Source organism: Saccopteryx leptura, chromosome 3 (assembly GCF_036850995.1).
Source record: "Saccopteryx leptura isolate mSacLep1 chromosome 3, mSacLep1_pri_phased_curated, whole genome shotgun sequence".
Classification (NCBI taxonomy): Eukaryota; Metazoa; Chordata; class Mammalia; order Chiroptera; family Emballonuridae; genus Saccopteryx; species Saccopteryx leptura.
In genome coordinates this window covers 190,592,388-190,612,052 of record NC_089505.1, presented here as the reverse complement: position 1 = coordinate 190,612,052, position 19,665 = coordinate 190,592,388, and the positions used below count along the sequence as shown (strand labels likewise).

Sequence of the window (19,665 nt, the reverse complement as noted above, 5' to 3'; positions counted from 1 at the left end):
AAAGAAATTCTCAACTGTACAAATCTTTTAGCTTTTGAAGGAGGAATTTTTTTCCAGAGTAGTCAAGTTATTCAAGAATGGGGTTTTTTATAAGAATTTTTTTTTAAGAAGCAAAAATACTATATTTTCTATTGTTTACCTTTTTATTATTATAACATAAAAATCTCAAAATTATTTAAAAGCTAAATCTAAGTGAGGAAGATTAAATAATAAGGCTGGATAAAACACCTTGGGTATTGGTCAATATTCAGATGTGACTATTTTGCAACCATTGTTTTTTATATGATGTCTAACATAGTTTTGGAGATATATCTAAAATCATTTCAAAAATCCTGGAGTCAATAGCAGTATGCCCAAAATAAAATTAGTATGTGACTAATAAAGATTATCTTGGAAAGGGGGTCAGCATTCATTCAGACCTGTTAATTGTTTTTGAAAAAAATTAGACTTTTTAAATCTTTTCTTTTCTGTCTTTGCTATTCTTTATTCTTAATAGAAATTTGGCTTGTTAACATAGTCTGCTTTGAAAAACAACTTCTAATGTCACCTTTTTTTTTTTTAAGGTATTGCTTTCACCGACCTACCGGTAAGACATACTTTTTTTTAAAGCAGTTTTGCATTTTCAATTAAATGAAGTATAAAAAATTAGTACTGAGCATGTTTATAATGCATTCTTAATGACATTCAGTTTATATGCCATGCATAGAATAGAGATCTCGCTCTAGTCAACGTTGGTGTGGATCTTCAGAAATTAAGATCCAAATTGCACTGGACATTGTTGCACAAGAGAACTTTGTTGTAGCTAAAAAATAAATCAGAATTAATTATTAAAATATACTTTTTAATGTCACTATGCCTTTATTTGAAACATGTTTCTTTGGTATCATTGGACTTTCAGCAAGTGACTTGATAGCAGTTCTAGTCACGTATTAATTCAGTATATGTTGTCTGCCTACTGTGTGGTGGGTTCTGTGCTTGGATATACCATTTAAGAAAACAGGTAAGGTAAAAGTCTCTAACCTCTTAGCATATTCAGACTTTCAATGTCGAGAATAAACAGAACGTTAAAAATAAGTAAATTAGGCCCTGGCCGGTTGGCTCAGCGGTAGAGCGTTGGCCTGGCGTGCGGGGGACCCAGGTTCGATTCCTGGCTGGGGCACATAGGAGAGGCACCCATTTGCTTCTCCACCCCCCCTCCTTCCTCTCTGTCTCTCTCTTCCCCTCCCGCAGCCGAGGCTCCATTGGAGCAGGGATGGCCCGGGCGCTGGGGATGGCTCCTTGACCTCTGCCCGAGGCACTAGAGTGGCTCTGGTCACGGCAGAGCAACGCCCCGGAGGGGCAGAGCATCGCCCCCTGGTGGGCAGAGCATCGCCCCTGGTGGGCGTGCCGGGTGGATCCCGGTCGGGCGCATGCGGGAGTCTGTCTGACTGTCTCTCCCCGTTTCCAGCTTCAGAAAAATACAAAAAAAAAATAAATAAATAATTAAATAAGTAAGTAAATTATGCCAGACCTGTGGTGGCGCAGTGGATAAAGCGACGACCTGGAACGCTGAGGTCACCGGTTCAAAACCCTGGGCTTGCCTGGTCAAGGCACATATGGGAGTTGATGCTTCTTGCTCCTCCCCCTTGTCTCTCTCTCCTCTCTAAAATGAATGAATAAAATCTTAAAAAATAAATAAGTAAGTAAATAACATCTTTTAAAGGTTTTAGTAGTTTTCGAAGAAAGAGGACAAGGTGGGAATACCCAGCATAGAACATGTGATACACAGTTTGCTCACCTTTGCTCAAGGTAGGACTTGAGCAGAAACTTTTGAAGAAGTGAGAGAGTTAACTACAGGTAGTGCTCGACTTACAACCACGATTGGTTCCGACAGACCAATCGTAACACGATTTGGTCATAAGTTGAGTAGGGTATATGTACAGTACTGTGAAATGATGTTATAAAAATCTTTTAAGTCATATTTTATCATAATTTTCTTTTATTATTGTTATATATCATTTTCTTTGTTCATTTTATGCCATTTGTATCATCTCTACACCATTTTGTTTCTTATTTTTACAGTTGTCAGGTTTAAGTAAAATACTGCATTACCAGTACAACTGGTTTAATATTTGCAAAGACAATTTCCTTTTGGTAGACATCTTGGGAGGGGTTTGATGAAAAATATCCAAGACACAAAACACAAATTGCTGTACCGAGTCTGGGATAACAGTTAAAATGGTGCACGCAGAGATGGTAGTGCTGCCAGAAGCTGGTCCGCACTGTCGTACACCCAGCTGGGCAACGCTTGTGCTGCCAGACGTGGAGCAGTCGTGGCTAGCAGCTGTGGTCGTAAAGTCGAATGGTCGCAGTTGCATAGGTCGTAAGTTGATCAATATTTGTAATGGATATATAGATCAGGAATGTTACAGGCAGAGGGAACAGTGGAGGAACAGCACTAAAGCAGGAGTGTGCCTGGCAAGTTTGAAGAATAGCACAAGGTGAGGTAGAGAGACATGGGAAAGGCAGAGCGTAGTAGGACCTGAGTCAGATAACGATAAGGACTGGGGGGAGCTAGATCATCTGGACCTTGAGGGCCATTGTAAGGCATTTAATCTGAGTAAATACAAAGACATTGCAGAGTTTTAGTTACTATGCTACAACTTCCATTTTTAAATGATTACTGGCTGCTGGATGGAAAAAATAGAAGGGGGTGGGGAGTATGGGTAGAGTCAGACCTGAGAAGGGGCTGTTGCAGAAATTCAAGCAAGGGATGATGGTGGCTCACATCACTAGAAATGTGAGAAGTGGTATGATTCTAGATACCTTATTTAACTAACTCTAAGGCCCTATAAATTGTAATATGCATTACTAGGTAGGAAAACTAGCAAACCAGGATAAAGTGCTTTCTTACCACTTAGAAGTTTTTTTTAATGCTGTCCAGTTTTTATTTATTATTATTATTTTTAAAATTGATTTTAGAGAGGAAGGGAGAGAGTGGGAGATAGGGACATCGATCTGTGACTATATGTACCCCGACTGGGGATCCAGTCCACAACCCTTGCATATTAGTACGATGCTAACAAACCAAACTATCCATCTAGGGCTTATCATTTAGAATTTTTATTTTACAATTACCTAGCAACCTGTGAGGGTGTTCAATAGATTTTAATCAATATCCTTGTTACATGCTTAAAAATGATGAAATAAGCAATATAAATTGATTAAAATATCCCTCAAACTTCATGTTCGGAGTCCAACTTTTTAAACCAGTTTTTTAGAATTGTTATCTGTGGTTTTCTACATGAGATTGTCTTCTAAACAATCAAAAACATTTTTTGAGTTCTCCATTATGTCTTTGGCACTTTCTCCCCAGCTCCTAACTGCATTGTGCAGGTTTTGATGCTCACTTTCTTAATATTGCCCGAGAGTATAACCAAAGGCTTCCTGACGATAGCCAGGACTCTGATATTCCTTTCTTGGCTGGCTTGTTGACTGAAATGTCTTAGAGGTGCAGTTACCCAGCTGTTTCACCAGGAAAATAATCAAGTGCTGGAGGTTTTAGTGAGATCATTCTTGACCCAATTCACACCTGTGCAGGCAGTGGCAGCTGCATCATGACAGTTGCCTGGTCAGAGGTAAGATGCCATCAGTTATAAGACACATTCCAGTTTCAGAGATATTTTAAAATGAGAGGAGACCCAGAGGCAGAGAATAGATATCCAAACTATAGATTATTGATATCCCTGAAGAAAATCTTAGGAAAAGAGAAAAAATCAAAGTTATAATAGAAAAAACTTTGCTATGTTAAAGAAAATTGAGTTTACAGATCAAAATTGCTCACCAGGAAGCATTATTTAATAAGTAGTGATGGAACAAGAGTTTTTTTGGAAAAATATGTCACCTTAGGATTTTGTTTTATAGTATTTATGTACCACAGTAAGTTCTACTTGGATTAATGAGTATTAATAAATAATCAATAGGATAAAAAATCCAACTGAGAGCCAAGAGGATTTTCTGATGCATTGGATGTAAAAATGTGAGAAAGGGTATCTGTCTTCTTAATTTGGGGCCTGAGAAATTGAAAGATGAAGATACCACTCACTAATATGGAGAAGTCTGTATGTATGTGAAGCAAGTTTTGAGGAGGGAGAGCTAGTTTAATTTAGATTAATTAAATTGAGTTGTCAAGTAAGTAGAAGAAGGGGCAGCTTCAGAGAAGAACATCTGGTGAAGGAGGCGAGGAGGGTGGTGGAGTATAGGTGTGGATACTGGTAGGTAGGTTGACGTGGTTCAGAACCTTTGCATAGGTTTTGGTAACACTTAAGTTTCATTTGGAATTGGTTAAAGGGCTTAATAGCTGGGTTTTTTGTTTGTTTTTTCTTTTTCTGGCGCTAAGCAAGTAAAATCCTTTTAATGTTATGGTTTGGAGAGTCCTTTATTTTTATGACTGAGATCTTCTGGGTCTTTTACATGTAACATACCATTCTTCTACTTAAAAAGGAAGGAAAAAGTCTTTACCTTAAATTAAAAGGACCATCAAACAAGTATTTATATGTGTTTTGTACCTGTGATCTCTCCCTCTTTAGTTGTAGTATTAAATCATGGAAGAGAGTATATTTGTAGAACAAAAAATTTACCTAGGTGGTACTACAATTATCATGAAACACAGGGTGTTTAAACAGCTTTGAAATCCTTAGATCTATTTCAGAATACTGTTTCTTCCCCAGCTTACCTCACCAGTTTGAGGAATGTTCATCTATAAACTAATTCAGTGTGAGACTAAATAAATTCCTTTTGTAATTGAAGATATTGAAATTATTTTATAGATAAATTAACTGCTTTCATTTTGATAGAAAAAATCTTTTAAATATAGAAAACTATGCTACTCAATATGATTTTAATGTGTATATATATATAGCTTTTTAATAGTATTTAATATTTGCATTTATTTTGATAGAAATGAAATCTTTTCTGTTATCTTTTTTTTAAGTGTGTGAGAGAGAGAGGGAGAGAGAGAGAGACAGACAGGGAGAGAGATGAGAAGCATTAACTTGTAGTACATCACTTTAGTTGTTCATTGATTGCTTCTCATACATGCCTTGACCAGGGAGTGGTGGAGGGAGGCTCCAACCAAGCCAGTGAACTCTTCCTCAAGCCAGTAACCATAGAATCATGTCTGTGATCCCATGCTGAAGCCGGTGACCTGGAGGTTTCAAACATTGGTCCGCAGCGTCCCAAGTCAATATTCTATCCATTGCATCGCCACCAGTCAGGCACTTTGTTCTGTTATCTTAGTGGAAACTTAGATTATTCACACTTTTGTTTTATTTTACATTGGCAGAAGTTTTTTTTGGTTTAGGTTTTTTTTGTTTTGTTTTTTAAGAAGTAAGGCCCTGGCCGGTTGGCTTGGTTGTAGAGTGGTGGCCCAGTGTTTGGATGTCCTGGGTTTGATTTTTGGTCAGGGCACACAAGGGAAATGCCCATCTGCTTCTCCACCCCTCCCCCTCTCACTTCTCTCTCTCCTGCTCGTCCTCCCCCCTTCCTCCTTTATTCCCTCTTCCCTTCTTGTAGCCATGGCTTGATTGAAATGAGTTGGCCCTGGGTGCTAAGGATGGCTCCATGGCCTCCACCTCAGGCGTTAAGAAGGGCTCACTTGCTGAGCAACCACTCAACATCCCAGATGGGCAGAGCATTCCCCCTAGTGGGCTTGCCGGGTGGATCGCAGTTGGACTACATGCAGGAGTCTGTCTCTCTGCCTCCCCTCCTCTCACTGAATTTAAAAAAAAAGTTTTCTGGGAAACACTGTTTTACATAAACCCATAAACTAGATATATGCTACAACATGGACAAACCTTGGAAATATTATGCAAACTGAAAGAAATCCAAATGGGATTATACTACGTACTGTATAATCCCATTTATACAAAATGTCCAGAAGAGGCAAATCTGTAGAATCAGAAAGGAGTTCAGAGGTTGTCAGAGTTGGAGTGATGGGAATGGCATAGGGAGGGACTACAAATAGGTGGGGTGCTTTTTGGAGTGATGAAAATGTTCTAAATTTGATCATGGCAATGGCTGTATAATTCTGACTAAACTGAAAACCATTGCATTATTTCTTTTTTTTTTTTTTTTCTTTTTTTACGGGGACAGAGGCAGAGAGAGGGATAAATAGGGACAGACAGACAGGAACAGAGAGAGATAAGCATCAATCATCAGTTTTTCGTTGTGACACCTTAGTTGTTCATTGATTACTTTCTCATATGTGCCTTGACCGTGGGCCTTCAGCAGACTGAGTAACCCCTTGCTCAAGCCAGCGACCTTGGGTCCAAGCTGGTGAGCTTTTTTTTTTTTTTGCTCAAGCCAGATGAGCCCGTGCTCAAGCTGGTGACCTCAGGGTCTCGGACCTGGGTCCTTCCGCATCCCAGTCCGACGCTCTATCCATTGTGCCACTGCCTGATCAGGCGCATTATTTCTATTTTTAGAAATCTACAATCTTGCAAGTTAAAATTTCTGTTAAATTTTTAAAATTTATAGTTTACTAGTCAAAGGCTATGTTCTTAATCCTTTGCCCTCAAATTCTTCAATTTGTGTAAATGGTATAAAAACTTACAGTTACTTTTCATTTAGTTCCCTTCTGACTTTATCTTTTTCAGTTTTTTATCACTTCCTGATTAAAAAAGTAATGTATAGTTTTAAATATTTAAATGATAAAACAAATGTTTAGAAGTACACAAATGTGCAAGAGAAAAGTTCCATAAAATCCGAGCCTTTTCAGAGGCTCATTTCACCGATGGGAAAACAGACCTAAAGAATTTAAGGGATTTAGGCCCTGGCCGGTTGGCTCAGCGGTAGAGCGTCGGCCTAGCGTGCGGAGGACCCGGGTTCGATTCCCGGCCAGGGCACACAGGAGAAGCGCCCATTTGCTTCTCCACCCCTCCGCCGCGCTTTCCTCTCTGTCTCTCTCTTCCCCTCCCGCAGCCAAGGCTCCATTGGAGCAAAGATGGCCCGGGCGCTGGGGATGGCTCTGTGGCCTCTGCCTCAGGCGCTAGAGTGGCTCTGGTCGCAACATGGTGACGCCCAGGATGGGCAGAGCATCGCCCCCTGGTGGGCGTGCCGGGTGGATCCCGGTCGGGCACATGCGGGAGTCTGTCTGACTGTCTCTCCCTGTTTCCAGCTTCAGAAAAATGAAAAGGAAAAAAAAAAAAAAAAAAAAGAATTTAAGGGATTTATCCAAATGCATAGCACTACGTGTTAATGACACACATCCTCATGTCTCTAAACACAAAATTATGACATACTCTAAAACCCTGGTCAGCAATCCGTGGCTCGTGAGCCACATGCGGCTCTTTGGCCCCTTGAGTGTGGCTCTTCCACAAAATACCACGTGCAGGCTCTACCTTGAAAAGGAATGTACTTACCTATATAGTTTAAGTTTAAAAAATTTGGCTCTCTAAAGAAATTTCAATCTTTGTGCTGTTGATATTTGGCTCCATTGACTAATAAGTTTGCCAACCACTGCTCTAGAACAAAAGTATATAAAGCCAAAGACTCTTAATAAGGATATAAATAGAGTAAAGGGCAATCCTATTCATTAATCAGAGTTGATAATTCTGATATTCAGCAATGTCCAGAGATACTTTTTAAATGGTTTGCTAATCTAAATATTTCTGACCAATTCAGGAAAATAACTCGTATCAACACTAAAAGAAAATCAGCATTCATGAATACTCTATAGTGTGTCATAAGTTTAAAACTTCCCTGTGACAAAACATACATAAATGAATTTTATAGAACAATATTTCAAATATAAAAAACTCTCACTTTACAGGTGGACAAAGATTACTGGCTCTTCAAGTACAATATTAAGGCACTTAAATTCACTCAATTTTTAAAATGCAAATAAAAGTGAGAGGAGGGGAGATAGACTCTCACATGCTTCTGATGGGATCTACTCAGCAGCCCCTTTCTGGGGCCAATACTTTGCCCATCTGGGGCCAAGATTGCAACCGAGCTCCTGAAGAGGCTGCAGGGAGCCATCCTCATCGCCGGAGCAATGCGTTCTAACCAGTCAAGCCATAGCTTTGGGAGGGTAAGAGAAGCAGATGGTCACTTCTCCTGTGTGCTCTAGTAATCGAACCAGGACATCCATATACCAGGTTGGTGCTCTACCACTGAGCCAACTAACTAGGGTCAGTGTAAGATTTAAAAGGTTGAGAATACCCAGTGTGGATGAAGGTTGAGAAAATAAGTTCCTTCATCTACTGTACACATAGAAATGTAGGCTGATATAATTAGGGTAATTTATGTTTTGTAAGAAGAAATTTTTTGCAAACTCTTATTAAAATTGACAAAGTAATTTCACTCTTTTCCTTTTTTTTTACCGAGGGTGGGTATGGAGAGAGATGAGAAGCATCAACTCATAGTTGCAGCAGTTTGGTTGTTCATTGATTGCTTCTTATATGTACCTTGACTGGGGTGCTCCTGCTGAGCCAGTGACCCCTTGCTCAAGCTGGTGAGCCTGTCCTCAAACCAGATAAGCCCACATTCAAGCCACCAACCTCAGGGTCTTGAACCTGGGGCCTCAGCATCCCAGGTCGATGCTCTGTCCACTGCACCACTGCTGGTCAGGTAGCAATTCCACTTTTAAGAATTTAATACTACAGGAAAACAAACATATGTAAAGATATATGTCCTTATAGCATTGTTTGTATTATTTACAAATTTTATACAATTTTTTTATATAAAATACAAAAATGTTTATTGTAGTATTTACAAAAATTGTAAATAATAAATAAAAAGAATGTCAGTTTATAGGTGGTATGATATACCACATTCATTGAAGCTGGGACTCTAATAATAAGATACACCATTATTATGTCTTAAGAAAAATCACTGCCCATTAACTGACTGACCATGGATTCTAAGAGGCATCCTCGTTTCATAAATGTTAAATTATAAAAATACACCAAAAAAAGTTTTAAAAAATGTGTACTGACAAAGATGTACTATTTTTACTAAATGAAGAAAGCAAGCTATAGAATACTGTGGTGCATAAACTTCAGTTCCTCCTTTTATGCAAATATTTACATAATGGACATACATACTGGGGCTAACATAAGTTTAGAAACAGATTTGGAAGGTTATACACTAAAGTTAACTTGAGCACATTAATTTGCCCTGATTTTCAATTTTTGTGTTTTTGTAGTTCAAATAATAGTTAACTTCACAGGATTATTATAATGATTAAACACTGCCATTTAGTAGACAGTCTGTAACTCATTCTCTCTTTATTTTATTTTTTTTGTATTTTTCTGAAGCTGGAAACGGGGAGAGACAGTCAGACAGACTCCCGCATGCGCCCGACCAGGATCCACAGGGGCGACGCTCAGCCCACCAGGGGGCGATGCTCTGTCCCTCCGGGGCGTCGCTTTGCCACGACCAGAGCCACTCTAGCGCCTGGGGCAGAGGCCAAGGAGCCATCCCCAGCGCCCGGGCCATCTTTGCTCCAATGGAGCCTTGGCTGCGGGAGGGGAAGAGAGAGACAGAGAGGAAGGAGGGGGAGGGGGTGGAGAAGCATATGGGGGCTTCTCCTATGTGCCCTGGCCGGGAATCGAACCCGGGTCCCCCGCACACCAGGCCGACGCTCTACCACTGAGCCAACCGGCCAGGGCAACTTATTCTCTCTTTAGATTTTAACAGCTAGTGATAGAGCCAAAAGGACTCTGGTATTTTTACACACACACACACACACACACACAGCTATTAAATTGTTTAGCCTTGAAATCTTGTATTACATCTAAATGCATTTTTTTGTGAATTTGAAATTTTAAATTTGTCCTTCTCTTGAAATATGTGCATTTGAATCTTTTGTTTTTATATAGAGAATCCTCATTCTTAATGCCACTGTGTTTTGCTTATAATGGTCACCATTTATAAAGGCATCCCAAATGTACAGAGAAGTGAAATTAGTAAACTTAAAATAGTACTTGATCAGTTTGGATTGTAACTTCTGTGGTAACTAACTTTCACATGCAATTCTAGACATGCATCACATATATCATGTATAAAAGGATAAACCTGAATTATGTGTTTATACTTGAATCTCTGTAACTACTATATGACATACTCTTTTTATTGTGTGACAAAGACAGAGAGAGGGACAGATAGGGACAGACAGGAAGGGAGAGAGATGAAAAGCCATCAGTTCTTCATTGCGGCACCTTAGTTGTTCATTGATTGCTTTCTCATATGTGCCTTGACAGGAGGGCTACAGCAGACCGAGTAACCCCTTGCTCAAGCCAGTGACCTTGGGCTCAAGCTGGTGAGCCTTGCTTAAACCAGATGAGCCCACGCTCAAGCTGGTGACCTCAGGGTTTTGAACCTGGGTCCTCCGCGTCCCAGTCCGACGCTCTATCCACTGCGCCACTGCCTGATCAGGCTATATGACATACTCTTAAGAGCAAGGATTATGTTTTCATTTATTAAAAGTTTATTTTCATGTGGTCTTTGAATAAATAAAATAGTTACTGAAGTCATTTTATTTTTTTCCCTGATGATTAGATTACAGGAAATTATATTTTTTATCTAGTATAGATTGTGGTTTAGAATATTTGCTTTAATCTTTCCTCAACTAGTTTTGGATTGAGATTTTAAAATACTTATGGAGCAAATTTGTAGTCTTGTGATTGTAAAGATAGCATATGAAAGAATGAATGTCTTTAACATAAAAGGGCTAGTTGCTTAGTGAAATGTGTTTGTTGTCCTACAGCCAAATTTATATCCCACTGTTGGGCTTCAGACACCAGGAGAGGTCGTTGATGCCAATTTTGGGCAACATCCTTTTGTGTTTGATATAGAAGACTACATGCGGGAGTGGAGAACCAAAATACAGGCACAGATAGACCGGTTTCCTGTTGGGGATCGAGAAGGAGAGTGGCAGACCATGATACAAAAGTAAGTGAAGAGATTTGAATGGACATTATTCAAAAATACTCTTTTATAAAAGATTTTATTTTAGTACAAAAGAATATTTTTTGAAGCTTTTTAATGTAGTCATTTATAGCCTAATAATTTTAATGGACTTAATGTTTGATTTGGTGGCAACATATAGAATTGTATATTAGTATGACATTAATTTGATGGAAGAAGTGACACTAGATAACTTAGGTTAGGGTAATTCATGTTCTATCATTAGTAATAGGATTTAATGATTTCCATAGGTTACATAATTCAGCTATTAATGGTGCCAGTTCAGAAGCTGTTTAGTAGTAGTTCAGATATTTATGAGGAAAATGAATTATTGCTCAATAAGAATAAACATTTTCAGGATTTGGCTGAATTTTGGTAGTGAATGGGTTACTCTGTAAGAATAATATTAGCTATTTTTGTTTCCTAGGATCCCTCAGTATTTATTATTTATCACACAGATTTAGTAAGGTTATAATTGCTCCTATTCAAAATAGGAAAATCTGGCCAAAAACCTCTGGCTTGAGAAACTTTTAAGAATTTTACTAATTATTTTTAATGCCATTTACTTGTATGCGCTATTGTCAGACATTAGGAGGAGGTAAAGGAAATAGAACCAAGGACTAGTGAGCGTAGAGTTAGGATCCCTAAGTGCAGGATAAACGCTTTTGACCCATTAATTCCAGTGGTGGAGGATGGGCAGCAGCAGAGCACAGTGGGTGTCAATAAAAGTACTGTAAAATGAATAACTTTCCTCTCAACTAATTTTTTACCAGAAAATTTCATTTGTTTTATTTTTATGGAAATACAGAATTTTATTATAGAAGTCAGCAAGAGAATATAATTACTATGACAACTACCTTTTTGACTATACCTTTGCTAAAAGGTGCAAGATGACACCTTAGTATCAGTAGTACTAAATGGTAGCTCTAGTATAGAGTTAAAATTTAAATAAATACCAGTAAGTTTAAATAGTCATTTTTACTACTGTAATTCTAACCCAAGAAAATAACATTTTCAGATACCATCAGTCTGACAAAATTAATCTTAAATGTTTTTTCAGTTACTTTGAACAATCTGAAATTTAGAAATCTAATACAACTTTTTGGAAAAGATAATGATCGAGAGATATGTTGGTGATTTTGAATACATGCTTATTCACTAGAGCTATTATTATTTGGTATTACGAGACTCTACAATAGTATTTTTGTCCTGCAGTTGAAAGAGTAGTTAATCCTGACTCAGAATCCCATAGTTGCCTTTTATTAGAGCTAGGATAAGTTGCTCTCCTGGGGTTGCATTCCTTGAACTCTTTAAAAATTGTTGCTCCTGCCTGACCTGTGGTGGCACAATGCATAGAGAGTCAGCCTGGAAAGCTGAGATCACCAGTTCAAAACCCTGGCCTTGCCTGGTCAAGGCACATACAACAAGCAAACAGTGAACACCTAGAGTGAAGCAACTATGAGTTGATACTTCTTGCCTCCTCCCCCCGTAAAATCAATAAATAAAATCTTAAAAAAAAAAAAATAGTCACCACTGAGCATCATGGCAGGATAGTAGTAGAGAAAACATTATTGTATCTTACAGCCAGCGTTCAGTGAGGGCCCTACCCCAACCCCATTCTTCACAAAATTGACAGTCACCATGATCTCCTGGAAAGTTGATTTTAAAAGGTTCTCACCTACCTCTTAATTTGAACAATTAGATGAAATAAAATGAAAAATCTATTTCTTAGAGATTCTCCCCCTCCCCCAAGCACCTTTTCTAATAGTTCCTTAGCCATGCCAAATTGAGGCAGCTTTAAGAGTTAAATATTTGGATATATTGGCTGTGTGGGTTAATATTGCTTAGTCAACAGTTTTTCTAACATGTTGTAGTTAGATATAAATATGTGTTTTGACCACTTAGTGGCTTTTTGAAAAATAAACTTGTTTTTTTAGAAGTGTATTACTCATATAAATTATATTTGAGTAAACTCTTGCACAGCTGTACTAATTGATTTAGATTAGAGGGCCAATTCTCATTGATTAATATTATCACCTTTGTAAGACTTTTCTGGAAGATACTCTTTCCAGGTTCACCCTAGTATTGTGTTCACAACTTGTGGTCCCATCTAATGTAACTGATAGGTAACGGAGTTAACCTTTTAAGTTTGTTTTTTTACACAATGACTACACTTTACTGGATTAAGTCATGATAAACATGAAACAGAAATTATGGTTAGTAGGATTGAATATAAGGGTGGGAAATAATTGGAAAGTACCTGGAGATAATGAGGTGTCCTTGAGTCTCTAATAATACTTATTTTTATGGACAGTAGTCTCAACATAGCATTTGCAGTTATCTTTTTGGAAATACTACATGAAAGAACAAAATGACTTTTTGAACTTTAAATTTGAGGTCATTAAATCCTTAATTATTACAAAAGAATAGGTTGACTATAACACCAGAGTAGACCTTGTTTATATAAATTGTAGTATGAAGCATGTATTCTCTTGACTAAAAGTTATCTGTTTCTTTTTATTTTAAGAATGGTTTCATCTTACTTAGTCCACCATGGGTACTGTGCCACAGCAGAGGCCTTTGCCAGATCTACAGACCAGACCGTTCTAGAAGAATTAGCTTCCATTAAGAATAGACAAAGTAAGGACCTCTGGTGCATGGCTAACATTTGTTTTCAGATTATAGGTTTGATTATATTAATGTTTAGAAATTTTATTTTCAAATTAAAATTTTTAAAAGTTTTAAAATTGTTAACTCTGAAATTTATTTTTCACTAACGTTTTTTAAGATTACATTTAAAAATTCACAGAGGACTTTGCTAGGGTTCTGGATGTAGAAGGATATAATTTTGGAGAATTTTTGTAACAATGTTAACCATTTTTTAAAAATGAGCTTTCAGAAAATAAACATTTAATAAAAAAATTTTTTTTGTTAAAATACTCCCGTGATTAAATATTAGTGGAGGTAGTATGAAAGAAATTTAAGTAGCTTTACATTAAATTGCTGTATCTAAATTTAAGATAATTTCGATGTTAAGTATTTATTATTTAGGTTCTAGTTATTGTGGCCAGAGCAATGATCTGTTCTTACAAGGACAAGACAGTATCACTTCCATAGTTAGCCATCCTAAAATTGGTACAGTCCATCAAGGGAGGGTATAGCTTGGGGAGAATATAGGCATAAAAAATAAAACATAATCGGTAAAACCATGATGGATGAAGACAAAACTCTTTTATAGGGCAAACTGCTATAACAACACTGACTACATTGTGTTGTGGCTGCTGTATGCTTTGTCTCACTGTATTATAAGCTGGTGAACAGGAGATGATCACGAATTCATTATAATCCTCATCATCTAATTTGACAAATATGTGGTGCAGGGAATGCTCAGTGAGTATCTGTTTAATTCAGATCTTACTTAAAGTCTAGCATTCCTTTAGTACTGGATTCAAAAGGTTATCATATTTGATAAGACATTTTGAATATTCTTTAATGTTTCCTATGATCTTTTAAAAAACTACTTTATCGAGGTATGGGTGACATATTAAAAACTGTACATATTTAGTGAATGTAATTCAGTAAATTTGGAGATTTTGTGTATATCTGTGAAACGTCAACATCCTATATGCTGTAAACATAGCCACCTTTTTAATACTAGTATTTAGTAGTATTACTTCAGCATTGCTTAACAGGTGTTTTTCCTATATTGTATGATAGTTGGTAATTTTTTAAAATAGTTTATGAAAGTACTTGTTTTTTGTTAATTTCTTTGAAATTTTTTCATGATTGCCTAAGACAAACTATGATTTTTAGAAAAGGAAATGAAAATCACTATAATTTATTTTAAAATATTTTGCTAAGTCTTTTTGTTGAGAATCCACTAAATATGTTTCTATTCTTTTTTTTTTTTTTTTTTTTTTTTGTATTTTTCTGAAGCTAGAAACAGGGAGAGACAGTCAGACAGACTCCCGCATGCGCCCGACCGGGATCCACCCAGCATGCCCACCAGGAGCAACGCTCTGCCCACCAGGGGGCGATGCTCTGCCCCTCGGGGGCGTCGCTCTGTTGCGACCAGAGCCACTCTAGCGCCTGGGGTAGAGGCAAGGAGCCATCCCCAGCACCCGGGCCATCTTTGCTCCAATGGAACCTCGGCTGCGGGAGGGGAAGAGAGAGACAGAGAGGAAGGAGAGGGGGAGGGGTGGAGAAGCAGATGGGCGCTTCTCCTGTGTGCCCTGGCCAGGAATCGAACCCAGGACTCCTGCACGCCAGGCCGACGCTCTACCACTGAGCCAACCGGCCAGGGCTGTTTCTACTCTTAAAAAATTAATCTTCTGCTTTCTTTTTGTAAATAGGAATTCAGAAATTGGTGTTAGCGGGAAGAATGGGAGAAGCCATTGAAACAACACAACAGTTATACCCAAGTTTACTTGAAAGAAATCCTAATCTTCTTTTCACATTAAAGTGAGTTTGTTTAGTAAAATATGTTATAATTATTTTATATATGTGCTGCATGTAACCAAAATCATTTCCATTTTTTAATTTTTGTTTTACCTTTTAAATATTGACTTAGTTGTAATATAGCACATTTAAGAATAGGTTATAAAACGTGTGTTTGCCCTTCTGCTATTCTGCTTCTGTATCCAAATGTGCAAGTCTTATTTAGAAGATGGGAATCCCTTTTTCTGTCTGCAGAGCACCTAATAGTAAGTCTGGCATTTAAAAAAATTGTGATAAATGTGCATAACATTAAATTTGCCGTTTTTATATGTACAGTTCAATACTATTGAGTACATTCACATTATTTTGTAACCATCACCAACCAGAACCTTTTTTATCTTATCTCCAGAACCTTTTTTATCTTTCCAAACTAAAACTTGATACTTACTAAACCCTAACTACACTTCCCCCCATTACTCCCCTCCTCACTCCTGGCAACGACCATTCTGTTTTCTCTATGAACTTGAATTTGACTACTCTGGATACCTCATATAAGTGGAATCATGAAGTATATATTTATCCTTTGTAACTGGTTTATTTCCTTTAGCATAATCTTAGAGTTTGTCTATGTTGTAGCACCTGTCAGAATTCCTTCCTTTTGAGGGCTGAATGGTATTCCATTGTATGTGTAGAACGCATTGTTTTTTAAATGCACTCATCTTTGATACACATTTGAGTCGCTTTCACTTTTGGATTGTGAATAATACTGCTGTGAGTAAGGGTGTGGAAATACAGCCTTATACACTATTTGATTTGTCAACAAATTTAGATATTTTGATTAAATTATTTTGGTGCTTAAAGAGTCCATTTTGATTTTCTTTATTATAGCTACAGATAGGTTTTCATTTTCTTAGTAAATCCTGATTAAAGAAGATATACTATCTTGCATTATAGTCTCATTTTTCTGGAAAATTTTAAATTTATTCTAAGCAATATAGTATATGAAACCATTATTAGTTTTAGCATAATACTATCTAAAGGCCAGAATTATTGATAAATACAAGTTCTTAAAATCTTTCCTTTTAAAAGTCTGTTGCTGTAAATGGCTATTTGAAGAATATCTCAGTAGGGCCTAACCTGTGGTGGCTCAGTGGATAAAATGTCGACCTGGAACGCTGAGGTTGCCAGTTTGAAACCCTGGGCTTGCCAGGTCAAGGCACATATGGAAGTTGATATTTCCTGCTCCTTCTTCCTTCTCTCTCTCTCTCTCTCTATCTCTATCTCTATCTCTATCTCTATCTTTCTGTCTCTCTTTCTCCCGCCCTCCTCTCCTCCCTTAAAATGAATAAAGTATTAAAAAAAAAGATTATGTAAGTAATTTTTCTTTCTTTTTTTAGAGTGCGTCAGTTTATAGAAATGGTGAATGGTACAGATAGTGAAGTACGATGTTTGGGAGGCCGAAGTCCAAAATCTCAAGACAGTTACCCTGTTAGTCCTCGACCTTTTAGTAGTCCAAGTATGAGCCCCAGCCATGGAATGAATATCCACAACCTAGCGTCAGGCAAAGGAAGCACTGCACATTTTTCTGGTGAGATTCAGTCTTGCGGTATTATCTTTACAGTTTTGCGTTTCTTTATATTTTTGAACCAAAATGAAATTTTAAAAAAATCTTGAGGTTTCTGTATAGCAGTTTTGTATGTTGTGTATATTTGACCTCAAGGTGTTCTGAAAGAAAAATTGTGAGTGGATCCGATGTATGTGCTTTTAGGAGAGTATAAATTGAAAGGTGGTGATGTGGCTGTGACGTCTTCCACCGGCAAATGTGGCCGGCTGTCCACTGTCTTGTTCTTTTTCTGCCGAGCTTCTTGAAGCATGGGCTCTGCCCGGCTCATTTTCTCAGAGCCCTTTTTGGCTCTCCCAAGGCTTTTGGTGTTCTCTTAGTGAGAATTCTCTCCTTTTCAGCTTTATGATCACTTCTACAGGCTGATTGCTCACCTTTCTCAGTCTTCTTTCTTTGCTTGTCTCTTTCATTCTGTTTTTCCCATGATGTTTATCTTTCCTCTGTACATTTAACTTTCTAAAACACAGGTCAAATGCTGTATCCTTTTTTTGCATAGAGTAACACTTTTGCTTTTTCTCAGTCAGCATGTACTTTTCTACATGATTACCTGTCTTTGTATTGTCATCCTGTCAGGACCCAGGATCCCCGTGTTTGTATCCTAACCACTACTTCTCAGGATAGTACAGTCTCTCTAGTGTGGACGAGTCCTAGCCTCTGTAAAATGGGGGTGATGATAACACTGGTCTCACAGGGAGGGTGCGGATTAAATAAGATTCATAATGAAGCCTTCAATAAGTATGAGAGGAGAGGATAATTAGAGCTGACAATAAAGTATTCTTGTATCTTTCACATAAGTTAGTTGTTTACTATGTAAATAGTCCATTGACTCTCTTATATCTTAAATACAAAAATCATAATATGGGTACATTATTTACAACCTAATAATAAATTAGTGTTTGTTTCTGTTTTCATGAACTACCTTTTTCTTCTTTTTTTCCAGGTTTTGAAAGTTGTAGTAATGGTGTAATATCTAATAAAGCACATCAGTCATTTTGCCATAGTAAATACCAGTTATCTAATTTGAATGTACCTGAACTGAACAGTATAAATATGTCAAGATCACAGCAAGTTAATAACTTCACCAGGTAAGTGATTTCTGTAGCTTTTGCATTACTATAAGCAGTCTAATTAAAGGTATTATCATTTTTAATAATTTTGGAAAAACTGGTTATATGGCCCATAATGGAGGTCTGGGAATTCCCAACCTCCAGGAGAATAAAAGTGTAAGGTATTTTTCCCCGCCAAGGAAGAAGGAAGGGGCGTAGCCACGAAGTGTGGATAAGCAAAAGCTTTATTGAGTACAGAGCGCTTTCTGGAAGATGTTCCCTGGTCGGGGAGCCAGGGGCCAGGGAAGTTGTGCGGATGAAACCACGTGTGGGATATTTAAAGGGTCCTGTCTAGGGTGGTCGAGCTAATATGAGGTGGCGAAATCTCACTGGCTGACTGATTGTCGCTCTTTTTCCAAGGACTCCTAGGAAGTACCTTTTGGTGTGCATGAATGTGGGCGGTCCTAGCCAAAGTTGCCGGGTCTGGTTTCTCACGTAACCTTTCCCCATTATCCACCAACCTTACATTCTGATCTTTTGTGTCAAATAGGGGCGCTGCTTATTCATCTGGCTACTTCCTGCTGGTTAGGGGCGTCGTGGGGAGGGGAGGTTGTAAGGTGGTGACTTTGAGGGGAATCAGGAGGAACATCTGTTTGACCGTGATTTGATAAACTTCGCAGATGCAGTTCCAATGATTGAGGGCGATAAGGTATGTGGAGTTTCCAGGTGATGTTGAGAGAGGTGGCAACCTGCTGGACTATTTGGGCAGTGAAGGGCAGGTCATTGTCTGACTGGATGGTAGCCGGCAGTCCAAACTGCGGGATGATATGTTCAACAAGAATGGAGGCAACCGTGTCTGCCATCTCTCGAGAGGTGGGAAAGGCTTCTATCCACCCTGAAAAGGTATTAACAAAAGTTAGGAGATAGTGGAGTTTTTTATGAGGGGGCATATGAGTGAAGTCAATTTGCTAATCCTGGCCTGGCACGTGCCCCCTCAGTTGATGAGTAGGGAAGCAGAAGCGGAGTCCTTCTTGTGTAGAGGCTTTGGAACAGATAGTGCATGCTGCATGTACCTTTTCGATAGTCTGCTGGAGGCCTGGGAAGAAAGAGTGATTGTAAGAACCGATAGAGAGCTTTTGGTCCTATGTGTAAGGAACAGTGGATATCAGAAAGGAGAGTTTCAGCCTGTCCTTTTGGTAAGGTAATTCTATCTCTGAGAAATATCCATCTCTGGTTGCACATGTCTCCACCCTTTTTGAGGAGGGTCTGTTCTTCCTCAGGAGTGTAGGAAGATTTCAAGGAGATGGAGAGAAACATGAGACGGGGAGGGGGGGGGATGCTCCCAGGGTGAGGTTTTGAGCCATTGCGTCAGCCCGAGCATTTCCCAAGGTCACCGGGTCCTGAGAGGTTTGATGGTCTCTATAATGTACCACAGTCACCTCAGTGGGAAGCTGTAGTGCCTGCAACAGTTTAGAAATGAGGGTAGCATTGATTATGGGGGAGTCCTTGGTAGTGAGGAAGCCCCTTTTCTTCCAGAGGGCAGAGTGGCTGTGGGTGATAAGAATAGCATATTTAGAGTCAGTATGTATAGTTACGCGTTTTCCCTGGGCC

General features: G+C 38.4%; 1 protein-coding gene across 1 annotated transcript in view; it reads left to right on the top strand.

The window, feature by feature from the left end:
* RANBP9 (RAN binding protein 9) overlaps positions 1-19,665 on the top strand; it is a 92,802-nt gene that overhangs the window by 50,994 nt on the left and 22,143 nt on the right. The window contains exons 5-10 of the mRNA XM_066377088.1: positions 564-586; positions 10,751-10,935; positions 13,478-13,590; positions 15,303-15,411; positions 16,785-16,975; positions 17,949-18,093. Coding sequence (XP_066233185.1) covers positions 564-586; positions 10,751-10,935; positions 13,478-13,590; positions 15,303-15,411; positions 16,785-16,975; positions 17,949-18,093 — 766 coding nt within the window. The remainder of the gene's footprint in view (positions 1-563; positions 587-10,750; positions 10,936-13,477; positions 13,591-15,302; positions 15,412-16,784; positions 16,976-17,948; positions 18,094-19,665) is intronic.